The sequence below is a fragment of the Haemorhous mexicanus genome, chromosome 8, assembly GCF_027477595.1.
Source record: "Haemorhous mexicanus isolate bHaeMex1 chromosome 8, bHaeMex1.pri, whole genome shotgun sequence".
Classification (NCBI taxonomy): domain Eukaryota; kingdom Metazoa; phylum Chordata; class Aves; order Passeriformes; family Fringillidae; genus Haemorhous; species Haemorhous mexicanus.
In genome coordinates, this window is record NC_082348.1 from 23852585 (window position 1) to 23879172 (window position 26588).

General features: G+C 41.9%; 1 protein-coding gene across 2 annotated transcripts in view; it reads left to right on the top strand.

Annotated features, from left to right (window-relative positions):
- Window positions 1–19519, top strand: part of ITPRID2 (ITPR interacting domain containing 2) — a 39182-nt gene extending 19663 nt beyond the window's left edge. Inside the window, exons 11-19 of one of the 2 annotated variants that reach the window (XM_059853213.1) lie at window positions 2705–2817; window positions 4954–6177; window positions 8714–8794; window positions 9146–9273; window positions 10289–10439; window positions 11774–11839; window positions 12494–12874; window positions 17752–17876; window positions 18279–19519. In XM_059853213.1, the coding sequence (XP_059709196.1) occupies window positions 2705–2817; window positions 4954–6177; window positions 8714–8794; window positions 9146–9273; window positions 10289–10439; window positions 11774–11839; window positions 12494–12874; window positions 17752–17862 (2255 nt within the window). In that variant the 3' untranslated portion in view covers window positions 17863–17876; window positions 18279–19519. The remainder of the gene's footprint in view (window positions 1–2704; window positions 2818–4953; window positions 6178–8713; window positions 8795–9145; window positions 9274–10288; window positions 10440–11773; window positions 11840–12493; window positions 12875–17751; window positions 17877–18278) is intronic. The other variant, XM_059853214.1, reaches the window with a different exon arrangement.
- The last annotated feature ends 7069 nt before the right edge of the window (window positions 19520–26588 follow it).

Consider the following 26588-nt stretch of genomic DNA (forward strand, 5'->3'; position numbering starts at 1 on the left):
CTTCTTCCACACTTTCGTTATTATCCTGCCCCTGGCCTCCTCCCAGTAGTTCAGAAGATCTCCTCTGTGTAGTGTTGACAGTAGCTTTAAGTGGCAGAGTCAGTGTTGTGCAGTGGTACCTACCTTTGCAGAAGGTACAGTTGCCTTGCTGGGGTTGCAGAGGGCAAGGGATGATCCCAGCCTGGCCCCTGTAAATCAACCTTTGCTGCTGAGTTTTCTGCACTCAAGGTGAAGAGAGGGGACCCATATCTCACTGCAGACTCTTTGTATTAAGAGTCTTCTTTGCCAGGAGGCCCTTTAGTCAAGATGCAAATGTAAATCTGTAGCTTTTTTTAAAGTGTTTTCCTATTTTCCCCTTGTTTGCTTGAATCTGAGATATCCAGGTGCGGTAGAGCAGGCTACATAGCTGGATCAGTCTTGTCAAGAGGGTGGATACATTATGTATCTGTATATCCCAGTGTACTAGTTGGTATTTCCAGTCTGTACAGAACCAAACCTTGTCATTTCACTACTGATTCAGTAGAGATTCCAGCTCTTTATAATTTTTTACTGCATTTACATCATGGTGATATTGTGGAAAACCCTAAGAACTTGCAAAGGAGCAGGGTAAGGTGTGGTAGCAGATGACTATTTAGAGAACATCTTTCCTGATGTGCTTTAAAATGTTAAAAAATCCTAGCAGCTCTGTAGCACAGAAAGCAAGGGATAACTGTGGGAAGGGGCTGGGTCTCCTTAGGTTAAACCAGGGCAGTTTGAATCTGTTCATACTGTGCCAGTCACTTGCCATGGATAAATGAGGCCGGTGTGAATGGCTGCACTAGGCTGATGCCTTGCCTAGTGGTATCTGTCCTGAGAGGCTGTCAAAGCATGTCCATAAATAACCAATGCTATAGAAAATTATCTGAAAGACTGATTTTAACTTTAGTACTGTGTGTCTGAGAAGCCCAAGAATTGATTTCAGAAAATATATAGATGTAATTTTCCTTTCTGTAGCTGAAAAGGAAATACTGACTGAGAAGGAAGCAAAAGGGCAGGTCAGTATTCTGTTGACCAGTAATAAAGTTCATGCACATGCACTGGTGAATTGCTTTATCTGAACTAATTGGGATCTCTTTCCTAAGAGAGGCTAAGGCTTTCACCATTAGTGTTCTTTTTTTTTTTTTTCCCTCTTCTATTAAAATTCACCAGATAAGAAAAGGGACAGAGGAGACTGAATGTCTGGCAACAAAATTAGATAACTATTCACCATGAAGAAGGTAACAGCTTCCCCCCAACTTCAGCTGTAGTGGCATGCTGTTCATGGCATGCTCTTTCAGCTGTATTAAGTGAATTGGTCAGTTAATAAGATCCAGTTCTCAGGGAAGTAATTTCCATTGTCCTTACTGGGAGTTGGGTGGGGATGTCTGTCTTGAGGTAGAAAAGTTGTTTGTCATCGCAGGATATTGTGGCTACCATGATAACAGAGCAGCAGCACAATTTGAAAGGCACTCCCTAAAAGCTGTGTGACGTCACTGATCCAGAAGCTTAGTGGGCAGTTTGCCTCTACTGGTCTTCACAGGCTGTTGCAGGCTCTTACTTATGTCTGTGTTAGTAAAATGTTTATCAAAATTAATACTAAAAAAAATTACTTGTGAATAGCCAACAGTTTTTATAATGCATTCCAATGCATTGAGCTGTGAACTGGGATGCATTATGTGACTACATTTAACTGGGGCAAAATTCTGCATTGAGCGTTTGAGAAGACAGCAGCAAGCTTGCCTAAGACTCGAGAGGAGAAGGTGACAGGGTTACTTCCCTGTAGTTACTTCCCATCTCCAAGATTTTATACTTCTGCTGAGACCTAAAGGTGAGATAAGGTTGTTGCTCCCTTCAGGCTGGGTAAAATGTTTCTGGTGCCATAAGGTAAACATTGCACTTAGTGGGTGCTTCCTGTGTCCAGTCTGGAAAAAATATACATGCAATAGTGTGCTGCAGGGCTTGCTGAGATCTCCCTGCAAAGCTGCTTAGTGAGTGCAGTGCTTGCACCCGAGGAAATCACTCCTGGGAAGCACTTAGGGTTTTAGAGCCTCTTTAGGCTATTTTAATGCTTACCTAATGAGAGTAGAAAGGAACAAGCAGGAGGATCTTATCTCTCGTGTATAAAAGGAGCCCTGGGAATGTGCTTTGGCAGATTGCCCATTGATGTGTAAGGGATGTTCTGCATTTGTCTGCTAACCCAGTGGAGGACCCTCTCCAGCAGTTGGCAGAGTCCTCCAATGGCTCTCTCTGCCCATCTGCTGCTGTCCTTTTGGGTGTGTGGGGTGGTGTAGGCTGGTAGGAGACCACTATCTTCAGGATCTCCATGATCAGGAGAAGTGTCAAATCTGTACTTTACAACACAAAAGCAGCTCTTCCACTGCCTGTGTGTGAATTAATCAGTGATACAGTTTTGTGACAGGAGAACTCCAACAGTGGCAGTATCTGCAGAGGTTTTTTTCCTCAGCACAGGCAGGAAAAATGTAAAAAATGGTTGCTTGAAGTTTCACAAGTAGGGCTTTGGGTGAGAGAGATTTTGCTTGAAACAAACTAGTTGTTTCTCTGTTTCATTCAAAGTGGAACCTGAAAAGCAATTGTATTACCCATTTCATGATGTTTTGCTGTAAAAGGAAAGTTTGTATTGACTGGGATTGGTCTTGAAAGGCTGTGATTTGTAAAGTAATTACAGTTGGGTTTTGGTTGTTTGAAACAGATCAGCTCTTAAGGACAGCAAGTCAGCACTCTGACAGCAGTGGCTTTGCTGAGGACTCTACAGACTGTTCTCCATTCAGTCAGCTTCAGGTAAGGCTCTCATCCTGTGGTTGAAATTCTCCTGATTAGTGAGAAACAGTAGGGGGGATGTTGATGTTTGACTGCTACTGTGACTGTCAGTCTAGGTCTATAAAATCATAGTTTTCAGAGCTGGACCTGCCAAGTCTCTGTGTTTAAACTTGAAAGCCTTTCTGGTAGGGTAATCTGGGTATATTTGGGACTGGAATAAGGTCTAAATTCAGTATGTTCTGTTTGCTGTTACTGGTGTATCTTCTCACACTGTCAGTTCCTCTCAGTAGTGGGTAGAAATTAAGGTCTTGAAGGATTAAAGCTGTTCTGCTGATTATTTAATTTTTTTTATCATTTTTGCCTTCCCACTGCCCATGTTCTTCTCTCCCCCACCCCCTGCATTTTTTCTTTTTTTTTAATTACCAACTGACAGAAAATGAAAACAATTTCACACTAGCTTTACTGTGAAGATAGACTAATTTTAGTTGATCTTGATCTTCCATGCTCTTTCTTGTTCCAGTTTCTTTGATCTTAGTCCCAGAAATTGCTGTGATGCTGACCAGAGACCTCATGTCTTAGGGAAAGCTTTTGTTCCTGCCTGGTGTTTAGGTGTGTGCTCAATACACATGCTTGCACAGCATTGTATCTGATATTTTGGAGAGCTGTTCTCCTGGTTCTCCTAAAGCATTCACACAGTAATAGCCATGATTTGATTGGCCTGTCAGTCAGCCAGAGAAATGCTTTGAGACCTAGACCACAGCCCAAAGGAATAAATGGGATTCTGGGTATCTCCAGCAATTTCATTTCCATAGCCTGTATCTGCTGAACTGTTTCTTATGCTACCACATGTTTCTCCTGTGTGGCACACCAAGCATTTTAAAAGCTGTTTGGCAGTTACTTGGAAGAGTTTTTTACCCTCTTCATCCATCAGTGTTGCTTTTTCATTTTGGTACTGGAATTCTGGGGTTTCTGATTTAGTAGTTCTTCAACTGAGTACCAAAATAAAAGCCAAGAGGGTGTTGGTCTTTGTCTCCCTTAAACATCAGCTTAATGCTTTCCAAGAGCAAGAAAGGGAGGAATAAAGGGAAAAATGATCCTGAGTTCCTGCAAAGAGCATAATCATCTGACACTTCTTCAGCTCTCTACAGAGCTGTGAGTGCACTGAAGTTGACAGGCATGTTAGAAGGTGACTCAGAGGAGAGTTTGTCACTCCTGATCTTTATGTTGGTTGCAACCTGATTAAGAGCCCACTAAAAGTATGTTGCAGCTAAGTACCTTTTCACTGGAATATTGCTGGAGTTGATCTGTGTCAGCTGTAAAGGGAACAGATTTTTCTGTTATGCTGTTTGGAAAAGGTCTGTTGAGGCTGCATGAGGTTTGTGCCATGGAATTGCTAGGCTCTCCTCTGCCACCTTCACTCCTTAATTCTGACCAAGTGCTGAGCTGAATTCAGAAAATATGGGTGAATGATGCAGCTAGGGGAAATGAGAGCTTGGCAGCTAGTGAAGAGAACCTGTGAAAAGAGGAAGGGGATATGGAGGAGTATATATTGTTTCTTAAAAGTATGGTAATTTAGTGCCATCTACTGTTAAATTATTGACTCTTGCACCCATAGCCTTCCTCTGAAACTCAGGAGAGAACTCAAAATATGAACCATATTGCCTTTCATCTCTGCCTTCCATAATTAAGATTTCTGAGGGAGATTTTGATATTGAGATAGGGTATTCTGCATTTCCTAATGCTACTCTTCATTTCACTGTTGTGAACCTTTATAAATGGGAAATGCTTTGTACCATGACCCAGCTGAGTGTCATCACTACTTAAAATACTAGTGTTGTATTCTTCTTGCTCTTACTCCTTTGCCACTTCTGTTCTTCTTACAATATTGAATTTATTGTCAAATCAAAGGAATGTGTGAAGAATTTTCTCTTTAGAAAAATAAAAACCTCCTTTTGGTGCCATGCTTCATTGCACTCCTAATGTATCTGATGCTATGGTTTCTTTGTTCTCCTGCACCATTTTTCTTGCACAATTTTCTTGCACAATTATTCTTTCTGCTCCCCGCCCCAATGTCCTGTGAAGGTGTTCTTGGACTCTTGGCCTGACAATTGAGAAGGCAGCAGTTGACTGACTCCTTTGCTGTCTCATCTTTCCTAGGTTCAGGAGTCTTTGCAGGGCATGGGAAGCAGTGCTGACAGCTGTGACAGTGAAACAACTGTGACATCTCACAGTGAGGAACAGAAGACACCGATAGCCAAGGAACTGCCCTGTTTTGATAAGTTTGAGGAGGAGGAAGAGGAAGATGATGAGGAGGAGGATTATGACGATGATGAAGAGGATATTATCTCTCAAGTAGAGAGACGAAAGGTAGGGTCATCTTCTGATAGCAGAAGGAGTGAAGACAGAAAAATTAGTGACTGTAAAACTGAACAAAATCAAGGACAAGAAAGCAAGTCATCTCATATATCGGAGACAGTCCAAGGAGAGGTCAGCTCTAAAGAGGAAGACATTTCTAGTGAGCAAAAAGAATCAGAGCTGCTGGAGGAAGGCAGTGTGTTTGAGTTTCCTCAATATCACACACACCATATCCTCAAGTCGATGCAGTCTCTGGAAGGTGATGGCTCCTCCCCATCATCTGTGGATAGAGTTCAGGTTGCCTTGCAAAGAGCTGAGATGAGGATCATCAACTCACCTGACTCCAAGGCCAGGTGCACTCTGCTTAAGTCAAAAGATCTTCTGAGGAAGCAGAGACTCTGGTTTGCTGACTCGGGCTATCCTCTAAGGCGGTCTCAGTCTCTCCCAACTGCGTTACTGAATCCAGTGAAAGTGGTGTCCTCTGTGAATGTTCAGTTAACTCCAGGAAAAGAGACTCTCTGCAGCCCTCCTTCTTTCACCTACAAGTACACACAAGTGGAGGAGGACAAGGAAGCAGCATCTGAGAATGACAGAAGTGAGGAGGAGGCAGCCTCCAGCCATCCTGTGTGCAAATCCACACTGTTTATTGCGCCTTCGTCCTCCAAGAAAGAGGTGCCCCAGGCTGGGCCCAGCAGGCTGTCTGAGGAGCTCAGTCCCACCAGGGTACAGAGCTGCCCCCTGCACATCCCAGCAGCCATGTCCCGGTCCACGTGCTCCCTCCATTCCCTCCCCACGGAGTGGCAGGACAGGCCGCTGTGCGAGCACATGAGGACGCTCAGCACCCACAGTGTTCCGAGCATCTCTGGCTCTTCCTTCAGTCCCATGCTTTCCCCCTTCAGCTGCCCCTTCTTTCCAAGGCATGGAGTTCCTCATCGTCCTCCTGCCATGAACCCACCCTCCACTGTGGAGATGCAGCTACGCAGGGTCCTACATGACATCAGAAACTCTCTGCAGAACCTCTCACAGGTAAGAGGAAGCCTAGTTTTGCCCCTGGACAAAGGGGCTCCTTATTTTATCCTTACCAAACCAAGGTGATAACCTGAATATTCCTTTGAGTAGTTCAACAGATCAGGAAAAGAAAAAGATATTTTGTTCAAGTCTGATTTGCTGCTGTTTTAGGAGCTTCTGTTTAAACAGGCATGTTTGAATATTCAAAGGTGGGAGTTTTAGGTTAGATATTAGGAAAAAGTTTTCCACCCACAGGGTGGTTGGGCACTGGAACAGGCTCCCCACAGAAGTCACAGCACCAAGCCTGATGGAGTTCAAGAAGCATTTGGGCAATGATCTCAGGCACATGGTATGACTCTTGGGGCTGTCCTTTGCAGGGCCAGGAGTTGGACTTTGGTGACCCTTGTGGGTCCCTTCTAAGTCAGTATATTCTGTGATTCTATGATCATCTTTTCAATGCTCCACTTTTTTTGCATTTAATGTTTTCTTGTTCTAGTTGATCCAGAATGATTTTTTTTTTCCAATATTTTTTATTTTTTAGCTTTTATGGATATTCTTGGATGGGAGGGAGGAACAGCATACTGTTTATCTGTTTATCAGCTATTATTTTATTTTGAGATGAGAATCATTAGATTTAGATTTAAAAATGCATATTTCTAGAATCTTTAATGGTCTGGTCAATCCTTTGATTTCTCTTCTCTTTGACGTACTTCTCATCCAGCTGTTAAAAGTGCATTTTTTTCCTTATGTTCACAAAGCTTCAATAATGATGTAAGTGATTGATCTCTGTGTTTCTGTGCTGTTTCATGCCAATCTTTTCCACTTGCAACTCTGGAGCTAGCCAACATGTTCTTGATATCATCAGTCTTTTATTAAGAATTGATTTTGTCAGAGCATGTGAAATTTTATCCATCTCATCACTCAGAGAGGAAAAGCTTAAGAATGCAAGCACATAAATTTTACCAATTTCTGCCACACCTTCTGCTCCTCCTCTCCTGATTGCAGCTGTTCCTCCTCTGCCATCCTGGTTCTGCTGTTTTCTTAGGTAGTGATCCAACTTAGGATCCTGCAAGCTCCTGCAGGAGGCTGTGTGGGCAAGGCAGTTACAGACTCTGCTCGTTTATGTATGAATATGTGAATACTATGCAGTTGTAGACCTAAAATTTCTGTGCATTTAACCCAAGAGCAAACATACACCTGCCTGTACCATATTGCAGGTGGGAGGCTGTGGTGGCCTCTTATTTTATTGACTTTGCCACTTGTCAGAAGTTAGAGGTGAGTCCAGTCTTCCTTTGGTTCTATCGGCTGGCCTTGCTTCTCAGAGCAAGATTTGGTGGCCAGCTCTGCAGCAGGAAGCTGTGGTCACCTGTGTTTTAAGTCAACCATTGCTCAAGGTGGTGTTCATGGTGCTCCTGGGAGAAAGTGTTTTCAGGACTTAACCTTCTCTAGAGAATTCTCTCCTGTGTACCAATTGCAGCCTTGATCTGTGTAAGGTTACAGTGTGCTCAGTGCTTCTACCACATGTACCATGCTAGCTAAACCTGCTGAAAAAGAAATCTCTGTATTACATCCAGTACTCAAGCTGGTTCAGTCAAAATAAAAAGGGCATTGGAGGGGATAATAACATTTAGCCCACTTGTACTTCTTCAAGCATATTTTTTCTAAATTGGTTTCATTTTGGGGGCTTGGTCCTTCTCACAGCAGAGATTGGTTTCCTCCAGTAGAGATCGAGTTTGGCACATAGCATACTCAATGGCTAAAGAAAAAGTTGAGTTGTTTAAATATTTGATTCTGATTTTAAGAGGAAATAAGGAGGACTAGATAAGTTGCTGATAGAACAGGGAACAGAGAAAGCTGGCAGAGGAAAGATAAACCCATCCCCTTGACGTGATCATGTTGGAGCAAAACTTCTCTATATGAATGAACATGCTTCAGATTTTCCATGGCATATCAATAGTCCTTTGAATTCTTTCAAGGACAAGCTGTCTTTCATGTTTGAGAAGATAAACATTTTTGCTGTTTCCAGTGCTCTTTTTTGTGCTGTGTCTCTACATGTAACAAACCCCTGGATTTTATCAGTTTGCTCCATATGTTGTTGCAACATGCAAATAGCATTTCTTCAATCTTGTTTTCATGAGAGATCATTAGCAAGCTGGGGTCTTTGGATGAAGGCAACATAGTGAGATTAAAAATCAAAATGAACAAAAATTCCCCAAACTAAGAACTGAAGAAAATCCCATGACAAATTTTACTATAATCATGATTTCAAAATGGGACACAGTTTAATTTGCTCAGGTATGGTTTTGGAATTGTTGTTTTTATCATTAGCTGAGACAATTGATACTACTAAGTTTTCAAGCATAAATTGTTGCACATGTGTCAGTTAAGAAGTGGTGCTGACATTTTGTAAGGTTGCCTATTTGCAACACAGTATTTCCATGGATTGCAGAAATCTCAGTGCCAGAAAGGTTGTATTTTAGGGGCTGCTTTTGGTGTGTCTGTGCATTCAAGAGGATGCCTTTCCCATTTCAAATTGTTTGTTTCTTCCCCCTAGTACCCAGTGATGAGGGGTCAGGATCTTTCAGCTGCCACTGGTTACACTACTCAGAGATCATCCATTCTACCTCTCTATGAAGTAAGTGACCCTATTTATGGAGTGGCACTCCATCAAAATAAAATACAAGGAAACATCCTCAATGTGTCACAGATTGTGCTCACTTTGGGCAGTTGCTTGTCTTTGTTCTCAAGAGAGAGCTTCCCGCAAATAACGTTAAAAAGGAATTAATCTAAATACACTTTCATGTGTTTGCTTGTATGATACAGCTGAAAATGCTCCTTTCTTCACTCATTGTGATGGTATAACATGCAGCTTCCATCATATGCTGAAGTTGCTGAGGTGCTGTTAACTCAAAGGGCTCATCTGGGCAAATGTGGCTACTTTAATCATTTTCCTATGTAATTCATTATTATATTTTTATTTCCCCAGAATACTTTCCAGGAGCTACAAGTGGTGAGGAGAAATCTCAATTTATTCAGAACCCAAATGATGGATTTGGAATTGACTATGTTGCGTCAACAGACCACGGTTTATCAGCACATGACAGAGGAGGAAAGGTAAAATGACCTTTTTTAAAAAACAAAAAAAGAGAAAATACTGTGGCATATCAGAAAATGTGTTACTGCTCTTGAGATCAACAAGAAATCTATTCATTTCAATTTGAACAGGGTTGGAGATGAGGTTTTTTGCCAAAATCTTATTTACTCTTTTCTTTATACATGTTCATTCTAGATTTTTTTACTCTTTGTTTCCCTATTCCCAATCCCTATTTCTCACCAATTAATTTTTTTTCTGCATCCTTTCTGCAAAGTGATTCTACAGCTGCAGATTTTAAGGGTAGTTATCATAGGATACTTGAACATAGCATGTTACAGGGGAAAGAAATCTGAAAGATTTGATTTTAGGTCACTCCCATCTTTGTGGATGTAAATAAAGAACGAAAACTGCAGCATTCAGATGCCTTTCCACCTTTCAGTGGCTACTCAGCAGGCTACAGATGGCATTCATATTCTGGCTCTGAGTGGTTGTGCTCGCCAGGAGTTGCAGTAGCAGCAGATCTGGAACAATTTTTGAAACTGATTTTGTATTTAGTTTAGTTGAATCAGCTCTTGGCCTATCACTTTAAAAGTAAACATGTTTGAAATCAGTTGGCTGCCTTAGACTGTGGCTTCCTGGCCAAAATGTAGCTGTGAGAGCTGGGGAATCTATAACCACACAGGAGAAGTAACGTGATTACTGCATTACTCTGTGGTGCTTGTAATTCTTATCAGCTTTAAATTTCATTTGATTCGATATATGTAGAAATACTGATTTCTTCTGCATTTAAAGCTAAAATATTTGGAGAATGTTCTGTGGTACACTGTGTGGTTTTGTTTTTTCTATGGACCGATACATCTTTCCATAAATGGAAAAAGACTTCTGTGCCGTGTAGGCATTCAGCTAACATTTCTGTGTTCTGCTTTGAATTCCCTTGTATGAAGTCCTTTGCTTGTGGGGCTGTCCTGCTCAGTCACCTCTTTGCAGCTGGGTGCAGTGAATGCTCTTGTTCTCTTTGTGATGGCCTTGCCGTAGATTCGAAGCTGACCAGCTGCAGAGCCTGAGGAAGTCCGTCCGCATGGAGCTCCAGGAGTTGGAGATGCAGTTGGAAGAACGTCTGCTTGCCTTGGAAGACCAGCTCAGAAGTCTGCACATGTCTTCACCTTACAGACCTCAGGCACACATAGTAAGTATTAGTTTTGCAACAGCATCTGTTTTTTCTCAATGTAATGTTCATCGCAGAATCATAGAATGGTTTGGGTTGGAAGGGACCTTTAAAGATCATCTAGTCCAACCCTCCTGCAATGAGCAGGGACAAATAATAACTCATAACTGTTACAACTCTTAGAGTGGGATGGAGTCTAATGATGCCATGTGTATCAGGGGTCATATTTTCTCATTTTCAGCCAATATTTCACCTTGGGGAAAAGGTGTGTGACTTTCTTGGTGTTCATCCATATCAATATGTATGAACACCAAACCCTTGTGGGGTTTTAGGGCTGAGAAAGGCAGACCTCTTCTGTCAGTGCTTTCTTCTTTTTCCTCTTCATGACCCTGAACTTTCACAGGTTTGGTAGCTAGGGCTTATGTCTAAAATCCTTGGAGCATGGTGATGGGCTTTCTGGAGTTCTCCACTGATCTGATTTTCTTGAGAGATGAGGGCAGAGAGATGAGACATTCACAGTGTTTCTCTCCCAAGAAACAGTGTGCTTTCTGTCTAGCTCTGCCAATCCATGGGAAGAAAAACAAAAACAAAAAAAAACAACAACAACAAACAAACAAAAAAAAAACCCCAAAAACCCAAAAGAAAACAAAACAAAAATCCACCAAAAAAACCCCCCACACACACAAAAAAAAAAGGGGGGGAAATCCCATTGTCATGAGTTCTTTCCTCTGTTGCCTTTTGTAGCTACTTCAGATGAAGACATGACTCCCTGACAAACAGTGGGAGAAGCTCTGCTCCTACAAACACTCCCCAAAAGTGCAAGAAGGGGGATAAAAGGCATCTGTCTGTGTTTATTGGTGGCATGGCAATATACTTTCTCTTTTTTTTCACTCAGCGTAGGACTGTTCCTCTCTTCTTGTGCTGCAGTCCTGTCATCAGCCAAACAAAAGAAGCACAGACAAAAAGTGTCATGTGTTCTTCCTGGGTTTCATTTCTCTTTCTTAGCCATTGATCTTCTGTAGTAGCAGCACAGGCACAGGCCACATCTTCCTCTTCAGTATTTTGTCATGGGGAAAAAAATTGAAACCCAAGAACAGGAAAATGGTATTACTGTGATCTCAAGCCAAACTTGCATTCTTTGAACTGTATAAATAACTTTGTATTTGTAAATCCTTTTATAGAAGAGGGCCAGCTTTAAAAATGACTGAAATTAACTTACTCCAACCAGCTCTGCTTCCTGTTTTCAACTTTCTGCTTTTACAGAAAGTTGTCTGAGATGCAGCATGATAATATACTAGCTTCTGAGAGCTCTAAGAAAGTCCTAAGTGCATTAACTTAATAACTTAATTTTTCAGGGTATGTATGGAAGCAGAAGTGCTGATAATCTGTCATGTCCTTCTCCATTGAACGTCATTGAACCAGTAAGTGTTTACTCTGTGTTTTACTTACAAAAAGAACCAGGAAGGCTTTACTTTAAAATAGGTTACAGGAGATTAATTTGACACATAATTTTAGAAATACTTTACTCCCTTAAATAGCTTTGTTGAAAACAGCTGCAATTTTCCTTAACCAGATTTAACTGTAGGTGTGTCTGTAGAGTCTTGTTAGCTTTTAGGAGGAATATGTAGAAGTGAGATTTTTTCATGTAGTTGATACAAATGGTGGTACTACCTCATTAATTTTTGAGGGAAAATTATTTTTTTCTATTTCTGCACATTTTCTGCTACTGAAATAAGTAGTTCAAAAACTGCAGAAAGAAAAGACCAAACGAATGAAAATCAAGCCCCTACGTGTGTGCCTGTCAATGGCTCTGGCAAGATGTATATGTGTTGCAAAAGTCAGTGGCTTGGGGAAGAGCCACAATTTTTATTTATGTTGGCTTTAAAAAGGCACATTCCTTTTCATGATCCTCTTTGTTGCAGTAATAAAAGCAAAGGATATATTTATTTTATAGCTGTATTTGTTACATGGAGGGAATGAGTAAGTGATTAAATAAATAGCCAGAAAACATAGTTATGTCTGTATGTGACTTTTTTGTTTGCTTATTCGGGACTGTTTCTTTTCTGAATCCTTAGGTCTCTGAGCTTATTCGAGAGCAGTCATTTCTGAAGTCTGAACTGGGCTTAGGACTGGGAGAGCTTGGACTGGAAACTCTCCCAGCAGAGGGTACAGAGTCGGTATTCTCCCATGGAAACTCGGATTCCTCTTCAGTGTGCTCTGGTCACACAGGTAGAAAAGCCAAGAGTCAAAGCAAGAAGTTGTACCGAGCCTCTGTTGCCTTAACACCAACTCCCCCACTGAGAGCAGGCACTGGACAGCCAGTGGAAAGCTCTGAGGAGCTTGCAGACTCCAAGCCAGAGGTGGAGCAAAAACTTGAAAAAACCCCTCTCATGCCTTCAGTTGATGAAATCCACAAAGCAGTGGAGCAGGAGGAGCTGCAGCAAGTCATACGGGAGGTGAGGAAGGAGGGGCTGAGATCTGGGATGTTTGAACTGAGTGTCCTGAAACCTAAAGACAAGGCTGGCTGTAACTCCTGTCCTCCAAGGTTTTCTCTTCCCTCTCCAGCCAAGGCTCCATCCTGTTCTGTGCTGTGTCTGAAAGCTCAGAACATGTCACTAGGTGTTGGAGCCACAGCTCTGTTCATGTGCAAAGCAGTGGACATTTTTTTCAGTGGTAGTGGTTAGCATGTAAATTAATAGCTAAGTATGGCTGGGAAAGAACTTGCTGTCTCTGCTACTTGGTTAAGCAGCAGTATTTCAGATTCCCAAGTGAAAATTTCTGTCATGTTTGCTTGTTAAAATGCCAAGCTGGAGTTCATTGAGTGGTGAAATAATGTTTCTGAAACAACGCTGTAGTAAATGCTAAGCTTACTTTCTAGTCCCTCTACCCCAACCACTAAGGACTATAGGAATGTAAGTGAAACAAGCTGAAGGCAGGTGGGAAGTTATTTCAGAGTTTGAGTGATTTTGGACCAGTTGTATTGAACTAGTTTTATTGGCAGTCAATGAAAGGGAGGAGTGCTTGGTTATTTTTCCTGTGGGCCAGGTTAAGAAACACGACTAAAACTGTATGTTTTGTTAGTGGCATGACAGAAAAGCTCTCTGGCAAGTAATATAAATGGGGAAAGGAAGCCAAAGAAATTACTTGTTCTGAAAAGAAGTGCCTGTGAAAAAGTGGAGCAAACTTTGCTCTGAATACAGAAACGGGAATCGAGAACTTGTAGATTTTATTCCCTCTTCTTCACAAGAGAAGCACCACTTATACTTTAGCCAAGGGTCACTGGACACTTAGCCTTTAGCTTGTCCCTTGAAGCTTTTGTATGGCTCTGCCATAGACCACAGAAGACTTGGTGAGATTTTATTCTTAGAAATGACAACAGGCCAGGCTGTAATGCCGTGGCACCTTCCAGGTCTGCGTGTGTTGAAGCTGTGGATAATTTACCTTAGCTTTGTCTGTGAAATGGATGAGATGCATGCCACTCATCAGAAGAGTGGTACATGAGATATTTAGCCCACCTTGCACTGTGCTTCTGATCCTGCAGCGAAGCCAGGATGGCCTTTGTATCCAGGCTGTGTGTAAAAATCCACATCTCAGGGCAGTGGTGTCATGGTGGAAGCTGGCTAAAGGATAAACTGAGATAGGAAGGAGAACTGTAATTCAAAAGTACTGCAAAAGCAGCTTAGACAAAAAACAGTGAGCTGAAGTCAAAGGACAGAATTATTTCAGTCAATATTTTTTCTGAGGTTAGCCTCTGTGAAAGTTCCTCTTTAGCTTCATTAGTTGACAGCAAATAAAGATGTGTACTCTTTGCACAGAGATTGTTATTTGAGTTGTGTGGCACTGAGAACATTGTAATGCTGAAAGAATCCACCCTGAACTGAGAGGCTGCTATTCAAAGATGAGTAGTCAGCAAACAAGCAAGCTTGACTCACTTTGTGAATATTTGAGCACACAGAAAGATTGTCCTTCAGTTTAACTTCATTGGCAGTGGGTTATGGATCAACTCAAGATTCTCAGCATGAGGAGTTTTGCAGGTCAGAGTGGAGATTCATTGGCTCACAGTACTAGGTGGATTTTGCAGAGCCAGAACATGCTATTAAACACATACCAGGAAAATCTTTATTATTTCACAAGCATTAAAACAGAGCATAAATTGAAATGATGCCTTGCTTAAATAGCACTGTTGTTAGCAAAGGAATTCCAGTTCATTGTCAAAAGAAAGAAATCTGGTAGGATGCATTCTTGATGTATGCACTCAGAAATATTAAATCCTGGTTCATTCCTCCCGTTCTCTGTAGCTGTCCTTGTGTTGGGGAGGGAGAAGCCAGGCAGTGGGTGTGATATGCCTGGGTGGGCTGTAATGCATGTGAACTTTGGCCTGTAACTCTTTGCTCCGTGGAAAAAACCCACAGTGTTAACTTTTGCCATTCATGGACTAACTCCCTTGGAAGAACATTCAGCAACTTGAAGTGTTAAAATAGCAAACAGTAGCTCTCTTGATGACATACAGCCTGGCCTCCACAGGATTATCACATGAAGTACTTACTGCTTGACTTGTGTCAGTCACAGGGTCACTTGGAGGGCCACCAGGCCCTCTCACTCTGCTCTTCTCCAGTTTAAAAGATGTGCTAGTTGAAAGATTTTCTGCTTATAAGGGTGGAAATTCTGATTTTGCTAACAGTTCTTCATTATAAATGATGCTTAATGTAGTTACACTTTGAGGAAGTGTATGGTTTTCCTGTCATCATCTGGTTTAAGAGGCTGTAATGAGTCTAAATGGACAGAGATGGTCTGGCAGAGAATCATTCCTTCTCCATTTTCCATTCAAATCCATGTTAGCTCAACATCCCTCAAAATGTCTGGAGGTTGTTGACGTGTGCAGGTGCTGGGTTCCTCATCTTATTATCTCGAGCATAAAATCTCACCAGCTGCTGCCATGAAGAAGTGGCATGGGAAGAAGACAGAGTAGGAAGGAATTCTTTTAATTATAGACAATATACTTCAGAAGTATAAGCACTGTGAAGAGCCTTGTTCCATTTTTCATTGGTCGGTGAAGAACACCTATCTCCAGATTTGCCACAAGTGATGCACTTCACTCTCAATCAGTTCTTTATTTAGCAGCCACATAATACTGCAGTAATGGTAATTCTTTTCTAGGAAGAGAGGTCATTGGTTTACTGTTATAAAAGTGAGAGTGATCCTGTGTTTTCAATGCAATATTGAGTATAGGTATCAACGTAGTAAATGTAGCAAAAATGAGTGGTTCTCTCATTTTTCAAATGATCAATTTTTCATTCACTTGCTAAAAGTAATTAATGGAGCATTCATTGACTGCTTTGCTGTCTTCTGTACAGAGGAAGCCTTGGCAGGGGGCTGTGCCCTCTGCAGAACAAATTGAAGGTGCACCTTGCCCTAACTAATTTATAATGAAAAAGGCAAATATTGGCCATTGGTCACGACACACACACGGTACTGAGTCACTGCAGGAGTCAGTGCTGGCTCACCTCACAGGAGTGACCTTGCTGAGTCTGGAGGGGGAGGAAGCAGGGGCTGTGAAAAGAGGCAGTGGAGGGTGGCCTTGTTGTCATCCAGACAGGAAGGTGAGAAGCAGAGGGCTCACATAATCAAGGTCAAGCCAGAAGCTGTTGGAAGAGCTGAAAATAGAACAGGAGCTGCTTTGCTTCCAGTCTCTGCTTTGTTACAAGACTGTGTGTCATACTAGATCATTTACTTGCCAATTTGGGAAGCTTTTATGAGTTTTTTTTTTTTTTGGGAAAGTGAGGTTTATTTTTGTCTGTCTGTTGAGAGAAGGGTACAAAATGACTGTTCTGAAGCATACTCACAGACCTACCCCATGAGATATTGAAGAAGAAAGGTGGAGACAGCGCTGGGGGCTCTCTTATGCCTGCTGGACAGTTGGGGTGCTGTGTGCAGGTTTCCCTGTGCCTACATTTCTTAATCCCAAAGCCCTTACTATGCTTAGAGTGGTTCTAAAGCTTTGTACATCTATGTGTGCATCAGCATAGACATCCTCTGGGCTTTCAGCTGTTGGTGAAACAGGCTCTATTGCACAATGGCTTTTCTTTTGTCTGTTAATCAGCAAACAACCCAACTGGAACCTGTTTCCCAATATCATAGTCTCTGAATTTCTGCTTGATGCAAAGTAGTAATGAAATGAGGAACTTTGCCACACTAATGGTTTAGGGATTGAATTGCCTGCCAAAGAGAACAAGGGATAAATAACCTGCTGCTAATGCTGCTGCCACCCTTCTGACGTTGTTGCTTAATCCTTTTGACGCACCAGGAAAAGGGGAGACTAACGTGAAAAAGAAAAATGTATTGCTTAACTGGGATGCTGAGTGCTTCTGTGTGACCTTAGGCCAGACTCTGGCTCTTACCTCCCTGTACCTTCTCACAGTTGCTGTCCTCCTCTGTCCTTGGAACTGTATCTGGCTTGTCCCTCCTGAAGACCATCCAAAAAACTAAGTTAGTGCCAAAGATTTCTTGTACTTGTAAGAAGCCCATACTGTTTTTCTTTGTCATCCCCTGCTCTTTTCCAGTGTAATATGCTCTTGTAGAACTGTGTTTTGCCTCCTTTTCTCCTTTGTTTTCTTTACTGTAGCGATCAGTGCTCTGCTCTTTTTTGTTGTAGTCTCAGCCACACTCACATGCCTGCTACTGGAAACTCCTGGGTGTGTTTTATATAAAACTTAATGAGTAAATGTTTTGTCACAATCCTGTGAAAAATAGCCTTCACTGGCATAGATTAAACCCCTGTGGCCCATTGATGATGTGAGCAACTGCTGAAATTCTTTGTCTTTCCTGCTAAAGTATGCAATTAGGATTTGTCTCCTTTTCAATTATTTGGAAGCAACAGCTTGTGTTCACAGACTTGGACCTGTTCTACTGTGTAATCCATTTGTGAGGGAGATCAATCCTGCCTTCCTTCTCAAGAGAATAACATCTTGTCAAAAAGTAGTGCATTTGGGATGCTTTTGATGTATATATCCTAAAATGTTTTTCTTCAGAACTTTGTATAGTTGAAATGTATTCTTTTCTTAGCGTAAAACCAGATATCCTAAGTGTAAAACATAAATATAGTTGCCATCTGGAAATATCAAACTAGTTGGGTTTTCATTTATACAATTTGCAAGAACTTCAAAATTACTTAGAGTTATTTTTTCATTCTTCTAATGTTTTTTCCAGTCACAGTTTTGAAAGTTGAATTTTAGTGGTCCATGCTGGTAGTGTCAAACATATCTGCAATATCATTTAGTTTTATCCATTGTTTATATAAATCACTGACCTTTAAACTTTGGCTAATCCCTTTCAGATCAAGGAATCTATTGTTGGTGAAATAAGAAGAGAAATAGTAAGTGGATTGTTAGCAGCTGTATCACCCCAAAGCAGATCTGCAACTGCAAAACAAGATACACAGCCATGAAACTGGTACTCCAGGTAATCTTTGGGGATCTGCAAGAACCAGATTTTATTTTTATTTTAATTGTGTTAAATATCATTGCTAACTTACACCTTGCTTTGTTTGCATTTTCTCCATGAAACATATGAGATCAAATTTGAAGTTCATTAAATACCGAGAATACTGATAATCCTGGATAGATTTGGAAAGTCAGCTGGTTTGTAGTTGGGCCCACTCTGCTGTCAGCTTTCATAGAGTGGTCCTTGATTTTTAGTTTCAGTGTGCTCTATGATGAATATGTGAATGCACCATGCAAGAGGATTTTTGCACTTTGCCTGCCTGCCTTAGATATGAATAGTTTCAAAACACATACTTAAACATAACAAACAGACTTCCAAAAATCTAATTTAGGTCTTCATCTTCCTTTTTTTTCCTCTAAGGTTGGATGTAGTCGGAAATGCTGTGGGATTCTGCTTTGGGCAGCACCCACTGGTGAAAGTGCCAAGTTGGTTTTGCTTCAGGAAGTGTTAAAGCTGCTGAGATGGGCTGCTGTGGGTTTGCGCTTGGTTCTCCGATGTGGACCTTTCCTTGAGCTCATCCGTAAAGACTTAGACACTTTAACATTACTTTCCTTAAAGCATCAGCAAAATTGTGTCACTCTGAAAGGTTTTTGTATTTATTTGTATGTCCCTGTTGTAAATTTTTATGTAGCTAATTTCTTTGTCTAATGATGCATCATGAAACTTGAAGATTTCCAAGTGTAACCAATTTATAAATAACACGTACACATTCAGCCTAGCTTTTTTAAAAAAAAATTAGAAAAAACCCCACAACAACCCCTCCCAAAACACTGACCTCTATGAGGTATTTATTGTGCAATAACTGATCCACTTTAAGAGCTTGAAATAACCAATAATGGTTTCCACTGCTGTTACTTAGTGCCACTTCAAAAGAAGGAAACAACCCTGTTACACAAATTGCTGTTAATTCTCGAGGCGGTTACTATTAGCAGAGTGGTAGAATGACATGAGGTTACTCTTAAAACTACTTAAAGTTCTGACACTGAAAGTCTTATCTTTGTGTAGAAGACAACTTTTAACTAATTTTATTTGCTTCCTTGCTGTTTGCTCATCCCTTTATAGGAAAGTGCCTTATTTAAGCACTGGGGTGTTTTTTTTTTGGTGTTGACTACTTGCAGTCATACCAAGAGATGTTCTGCTTCATATTAACCAAAATGCCATAAAAATACTATCTTCTGAAAGCAATTAGGATTTGCAACTTGGAATGCATGAATGACCTTGCTTATATTATGGGAAAATGGAAAAAAATCTCTTTTCCTTCTCCATCCCTCGCAGAGTGTATTTTCAGTCAGCCTGGTGAATATCCGATTGTTCCAATGAAGAAAATTGAAAGTCATTGGAGTTTTTATGTGGTCAGATAGACATTTAGTGGATATGTAATATCCCTTTTGGCTGTGCTTGAACTCTCTTTACTCCGTTGCCTTTTCCATGTACTAAAACTCTTCACACTATGTCAAGGTCTTTAATCAAAAATAGTTTCAAATATTACAATATTATATGAAAAAGTTTATAAAATTTTAAATTGTGTTAGGAAGACACACAAGGGCTGATTTCTTTAAAAAACTGTATATTAAACCAATAAAATATTTATTTTGCCTATACTTTGCGTCACAGTGTTTTTTATTGTGCATGGTTTACTCTTAAGCAAAATAAGATAGATTTGATCAAACAGTGCACAGAATGGGGAACAGCAGGAAAGCTTGGGACTTGGCTTTCCAAAAAGCTTTCAGATGTTCAGGGACCCTGCAATGTGAGAGCAGTTTTGGTACTTAAAACCACTGTCTTAAAGTTGTTGGCTTCTGTTGCTGGTCCAAGAAGTTGATGAGGTGACCTCTCATCAGAGTTTTTCCCTGTAAGTAGAGGCTGGGCCTTCTTGAAAACCTTATTCTGCACCTTGGAAAGCTGAACTACAAACTCTGGCAGCACTGATAACGTGGCAATCCCTACAAGGTGGTAGCTGCAGTAAATTTCTGCCTTGCTTTGCAGCTTGCATGAGCATGTAGCTCCATTCCCAAACACCACAGGAGATCAGCCAGCCAGACCCACATGTCTGCAACCTTCTTTGGAAACCCAAAACCTACTCAACCTGCCCCCCTTGTCCCCCAGCCAGGTCAATTAACACTCTTGACCACTTATGTAGGTCCCATGCCTTTGAGCTGCTCCATGTCACCACTTTTCAAGAAAGGTGACAGCTGCAGCTCTCAGGGAGTGCTGGAGGAAAGCACTTCAGGAGCTGGTGGCAGTTGAGCAGGAGCTGCCAGCAGCATCTTCCATCGAGACAGCAGCCTGACTTCCTGCTACTCCACCAAGAGAAGCCACTTGCTGTAACGTCCCTGAGTATCTGAGGTACTTCATCTTGTAGCCTGTAAGAACACTTGATCTCAGCAGTTGCAAATCCTAATGTTTTATATATCCTGAGAGATGAAAAGTACTGCCAAATTTTCATCCAACTGATGGAAGTCATATATCTGAGGTTTGGCTATAATTTAAAATAAAGACATTTCAAAATGACATTTCTACAAACTGTGTTAAAACTAATGGATACAAAAGCACCTGTTTTTCCATAGTCTGGATAACAGATTTTTGCCATTCTTAAACACACTTCCAGCTAATATTTTCTGAGTGACACTTACATATAGGAATGCCTATAAACTGTTAAATAATTATTTTAGTGGGCCTGTCAAGTAGGTTAAGTTGAGCTGGTATCAACTTCTGTTGACAATTGTTAGTGCCTTAGAAAAAGCCATCATTATTGAACACATGCCTGTCCTTGGTGACTTAGCATAATGGTTTTCTGAGCATGGACAGTTCTAATTTTGTTTAATGATTCAAACTGCTACTTTCCTTGCAAACTAGTGTTGTCTTTTTTCCTTCCAGCCTGGAATTTGATATGGATTCAATGCAGATTCAGGCAGCTTTATTAGTGATAAATACCAGTCAACTAAATTTGCAGTGAATAAAGCCAGACTGTATTGCCAGAGATATCTTGCATGCTTTTCTAAAGCTTGCTATGACAGTGACCTTTGTCATTGCCTGTTGGCTGTAGGAGTAGCAGGAGAACCCCCCTGATCCTGTGGCTTAAAGGCTTGTACCACTGGTGGCATTTTGGCTTTTTCAGTCATGGGTTGGTCCGTGTGGCACCAGGCTTGCTGGAGACAGGTTGGGTTCCCTGGTGGTGATTTGAGAGGGCTTTAAGCTGGCTTGGAAGGGGGAGATAAGAGCAGGCTCAGTAGAGGTGGGCCTGGGGCAGCGTGCCAGTGCTGGGGCGGACTCGATAGCTCAGCTGACGTGCTTCTGCACCAATGCACACAGTGCCAGGAACAAGCAGGAAGAGGACTGGAAGCCATTGTGCAGCAGGACAGCCATGACATTGTGTCCCTCACAGAAATGTGCTGGGATGACTTGTGTGGCTGGAGGGCTGCAGTGGTGGCTGTAAGCTCTTTGGAAGGGACGAGCGAGGAGGCAGAGGCAGCAGGGTGGCTCTGTACTTAGGGAGTGTTTGTTCTGTGCACAGCTAAGGGTAGTGATGGTAAGGTTGAGTGCCTGTGGAGGGAAGGCCAGCAAGGCAAAAGTCTTGGTGGGAGTCTGTTACAGACCACCCAGGATGAGGCAGCAGATGAACTGTTTGATAAGTGCCTGGCTGATATTTCATGGTTGTTGGCCCGTGTTCTTGTGGGAGGCTTTATCTTCCCAGATATCTCCAGCAGAGGGGAGGGGGCAGTTCTGGAGTGTGCAGAAGAGAACTTCCTTACACAATTGGTAAGTGAGGCTGCAAGGGGTGGTGCCCCACTAGATCCGTTTGCAAAGAAGGGCTGGTGGGAGATGCTCTGCTCAAGACAGCTTTCAACCACAGAACCACAAAATGACATGGTGAATTAAGGAGAGGGGTCAACAGAACCTCTGCCTTGAATTGTAGAGCGCAGACTTTGGCCTGTTCAGGACACTGGTTCAGAGAGTGTCAGTGGGAATCAGTCCTTAATAGCCAAGGGGTCCAGCAAGGCTGAATATACTTTAAGAAGGAAATTGCAAAGATGCAGGAGCAGGCCATCCCATGTGCTGAAAGAAGAGCTGGTGGGGAAGAAGACTGGCTTGGCTGAACAGGGAGCTTTTACTGGAACTCAGGACAAAAGAGAGACTGAAATAAGGAGCAGGCAACTCAGGAAGAGCACAAGGGCGTCATTAGGTCATGTAGAAAAAAATTATAAGGCAAAAGCTCAGCTAGAACTTAATCTGGCCACTGCTGTGAAAGACACTAAAAAGTGTTTTTGTAAGTACATTGGCAATAAGAGGCAGAATGAATAAAAGCTCCATCAATTATTGGATGTGGCGGGGGGGGTAAAATTGTCACCAAGGATGAAGAAAAGGCTGGGGTAGTTAATGCCTTCTTTCCCTCAGTCTTTAGCAGACAGACCAGTTATCCTCTAGGCAATCAGCCCCCTGAGCTGGTAGACAGGGAGCAGAACAGGCCCCATGCACCTGGGAAGAAGCATTTAGTGACCTGTTGTGCCATGTAAACACCCACAAGTCTGCAGGGCCAGGTGGGATTCACTCCAGGGTACTGAGGGAGCTGGTGGAAGAGCTTGCCAAGCCACTCTCCATCATCTGTCATCAGTTCTGGTTAACCAGAAAAGTCCCAGCTGGAGACTGCCCAATGTGACACTCACCTGCAAGAAGTGTTGGAAGGAGAATGCTGGGAAGTAGAGGCCTGTCAGGCTGACCTCAGTGCCAGAGAAGGTTATGGATCAGATTGACTTGAGTTCAATCTCATGACACATAGAGGACAGCCAAAGGATCAAGCCCAGCCAGCATGGATTTAGGAAAGGTGGGTCCTGCTTAGGCAGTGTGATAATTATATATACCAGGTATCCCACTGAGCCTTGGCTCCTGGCTTGTCCCTACTCATGGAGCAGCCCCATTCCTGCTACTCCCAACACCTGTATAGGAAGTAACAAACAATTGTGCCCCAGACACCTTGCCCAGGTCACCAAAACCCAGATCCTGTCAGGTGTATCTCTGTCCCTTCCTTGCAGATGCTACAGGCAGGACCTTGAGGATTGTTGTGATATCTTTTGGTCTAGCATGTTCTAAGATCGGGAGGAGGAGGCAAGAATGAAGGGCCATCTGAAGAGTCTCAAATTCAAAAATTTAAGAACATGTTCTGAAATTGGCATGCTGAGCTTTTACAGGTACTTGGTCACTTTTCGTTTTCTGCCTGGGAATGTGTGTTTGCACAGGAGTTTTCTAACTCGGACTCTGAAACTGTGGAAGGTCATTCCTTGGTTTATCTTCTATGTGTTCTATATTTTAACTTTTGTTTAAAAAAAATTTACAGTAACAACTGAATTTTATATTTCAGTTGTTTAATTCAGTGATATAGTCAGGCAACTTTTGCATTAAAGATTTAATATGGAAATAACGTAATATAATTTCATTCTAAAACCTATGTACACGACACAGTTTTGTTTATTGAAAGATGTATTAGATTTACCCTGTTCGTGGTAAGGAAGCAAATTGTAGCATCTTTTCCTGCTGAAATACCCTCCTAAAATCAGTACCAGAGTTTTGCTTCCTGCATTATTGAGCTATAGTCCATATTAGGCAAGAATCCTTTGACTGTCTGCTCAGGTCATGTCCCGTTAATCCAGCTCCTTTCCTGTGTTCTGGATGTGTGTATTGTATTGATGGTGGTGGATGGGATTTAGCAGTAAATGTTTGTACATTACTTCAAAGTGTGGAGAGCTGTGAATTTCAGAGGAAGACTGGAATAGAAAGTGTGAGATCTTCTGTGCTCAGATAAAGTAACTTTAAACTGATTCTGATTAAAACCCTACTGCTGAGGAATTATTTATTATCTTAACTAAAGAGCTTGTATAAATAGAAATGGCTGTATCTTTTTACTTATCTAGGCTTTATGTATCCACATACATAGTTAGTACATAAACAAGTCCAAACCTGATACCCTATGGATAAGAACTGGCAATGGAAATTTGGGTTAGACTGTTTCCAGGCCAACAGCTCTCACTGAATGTCCCACTGACTCTCTCACTGCTCAGAAAGATTTTCTGTTCTTCTCCTCGACCTGGCTGTGGCAGCACTTGGTACTCATGAGGCAGATGAGATCTGCTCTGCATTTTACCTCCCTGGCAAATTTTAGACTCTTTGCATTTTCTATACATAAATAGCACACTGTGTTTCCAGCAGCTCAGTGGGAGTCACCCTGTTTGCAATGCTGTTGGGAACGGAAAATGTCAGCGTCATTTTGAATATGTAATTTTTTATTCTTGGAAGGCTTCTATCTGATTTAAGCACCCATGAATGAGGCACAGTGCAGAGACCCAAAGGGCAAACTGGTGCCCATGTCTGGGCAAAGGCAGGGAAGAAGCTGTTCATCAGTTTTTTAGAAAAAGGCAGAAGGAAGGGGCACATGGAAGCCCTTTTGGCTGTAGCAGAAAGCCAGAGTGCTCTGCAGTGTTTCTCCCTCTGATGCTGCTGGGGCTGCCCAGCAACATGCTGAGGACATGTTTCTGTGAGGAGAGGGTCAGCTGGAGAGCCCAGGGAAAGCACAGGTCAACATATCTTTGTTAAATCACTCACACATCAGTGGCTGCAGTTGTGTCTGAGACACGCTGGAAGAATTGCCAGGTCCAAGCTTGCTCTGCAAAGGCCCCCTGTTGGATCAGGGTGCTGCAGCTTGGTGCTTCTCTGCACTGGTGAATTTAGGAGCCAAAGCCTTGAGCAGGTTTGTTTTACAAGGGACTCCAGCTCTCCTCTCCAGAGTGATGCTGCAGTGGTCTCTGACTGCACCAGAGGAGCTGAGGCAGATCAGAGACACAGCAAAAATTGTGCAAAAAGTGCAGAACCATCACCCTGGAATTGCCATCCCAGAAGCTTTGTCTTTGGCTGGAAATGAGATAAAAACCTTTCCTAGACACCAGGGGAAATAGCTCGAGCAGGAACTTTGCCACGAGCCCTTCCATAGCTCATCCCTACTGCAGGGTGTGTTAAAAGGCAGTGCTTCATACCAGAACATAGTGACTGACACAGGAAGGAAAGATCTTGGACAGTTCTTATTTTTAACTCCATCATAGTTTTAGCTGAATCGTGAAGGCATCTGAAACTGAAGAGTGGGGAGTGCACTAAAAACAGAAGATGAACTAGAAGGATGTGTCAGTACTTAAGTGTTTCTGCTCTCCCCAGACTATGATGCAGTCTATAGAAAATGCCAGCACAGATTGCTGCAGACTTCTAATGCTGCAAATTGGTGTAAGAGGGAGCCAAGGTAGGCATCCTGAAATGCTATAGCTGAGTGCTCCCTCACTATGCCCCTTATACTATTTTAAAAATACTGTTACTGTGTTAGTGCATGTGAAGATGGCTGGGCTGCAGCTCCAGTTGGGCCCAGGGAGAAAAGCTGCAGGAAGCAAATGCTTCCACATCACATCATTGGGGGGGCTGTCTCCCAGTCCTAGCCAGCCCCATTAAGAATTAGTCCTTGTGTTTTGGTCTGTCCTGCTGTCTGTCTCCCTTCAGAAGCTGCCAAAAAGTGGTTTTGTTGGTTTGGGTTTTTTTTAGGGTTGCTCAGCTTGTTTCTTATATACCATTAATAAAGATGCATTTGAGACATGATTCCTTTGGACAGCAATGTCCAGCAATCTGGAGCTGAAACACGCTGTTATAATCCTTTGAGCACTTAATATTTTAATAAATTTTTACTGTCTGAGTATGGTTTATAAAATTATTTTATCATTAACATAAGAAATGTTAAGCCTTTGCAGTGATAATTACAGCTCCTGTGATCGGTAACATATATTAGAATTGCCTTTGTACAATTTAATACATGAAGTTTCATAGACATCTAGAATAGACATTTTATGAAAAACAGGTATTTTCTAGAGAAACTTGATATTTAAAATATACAATATATTAATACTTATGGTAGCAATGCATCTGGAAAACATTTTTCTCACCGTATCTCACAGCAAAAACAAACGTTATTTTCTTTCAAGTATCAAAGATCAAGAGGAAAGCCTCAACTTCAGATCCCTGCTTATGTCCTCCCCCAGGTGTATGTGGGTGTGTGTATGTCCCTGGTATGTCTGAAGGTGTCCTTGATAATGGCCCCTCTGTGCATGAAGGAACTGTGAAATTGGATAATTAGACTGTCCTGAAAACAACTCTCTAATTGTCCTGCTGAAAGCAGAGTGTGCCTCTCCTACTTTAGTGCCTTAGACTTCATTGTGCCACCACAACTTTCACAATTGCACTCTAACTGTGGAAGTCTATAAAACAAATTATGTTTTGTCATTGTAGGAATAGTAGAGGCTTAAAAATGGGCATATGAAACACTGAATATCAGTGTTTTGTGCATCTCTTTCATTTGCTGTGGAAAATGAAGCTAAGCATTTCACTTAAGCACCAAAAACATTCAGGTTCAGACAGAGAGGTCCCAGAATAGCCTAGTCTCAGGCAGAGGTGGTGGGATCAAGTATCTCCAGAAGGTCCTGACCAATCAAACTCTTCTGTGATTCAAAAGTTTAAGTTATTCCCACCTAAACTATCACAAGAAATTGAACAGGAAAGTTGCCAGCTACTAGCTGTCAGCTGGAATCCACTATGGTTCACAGTTGCTTTGATTTGGATGAGGAGGGGAATTTTGGCCCTCATGGAGAG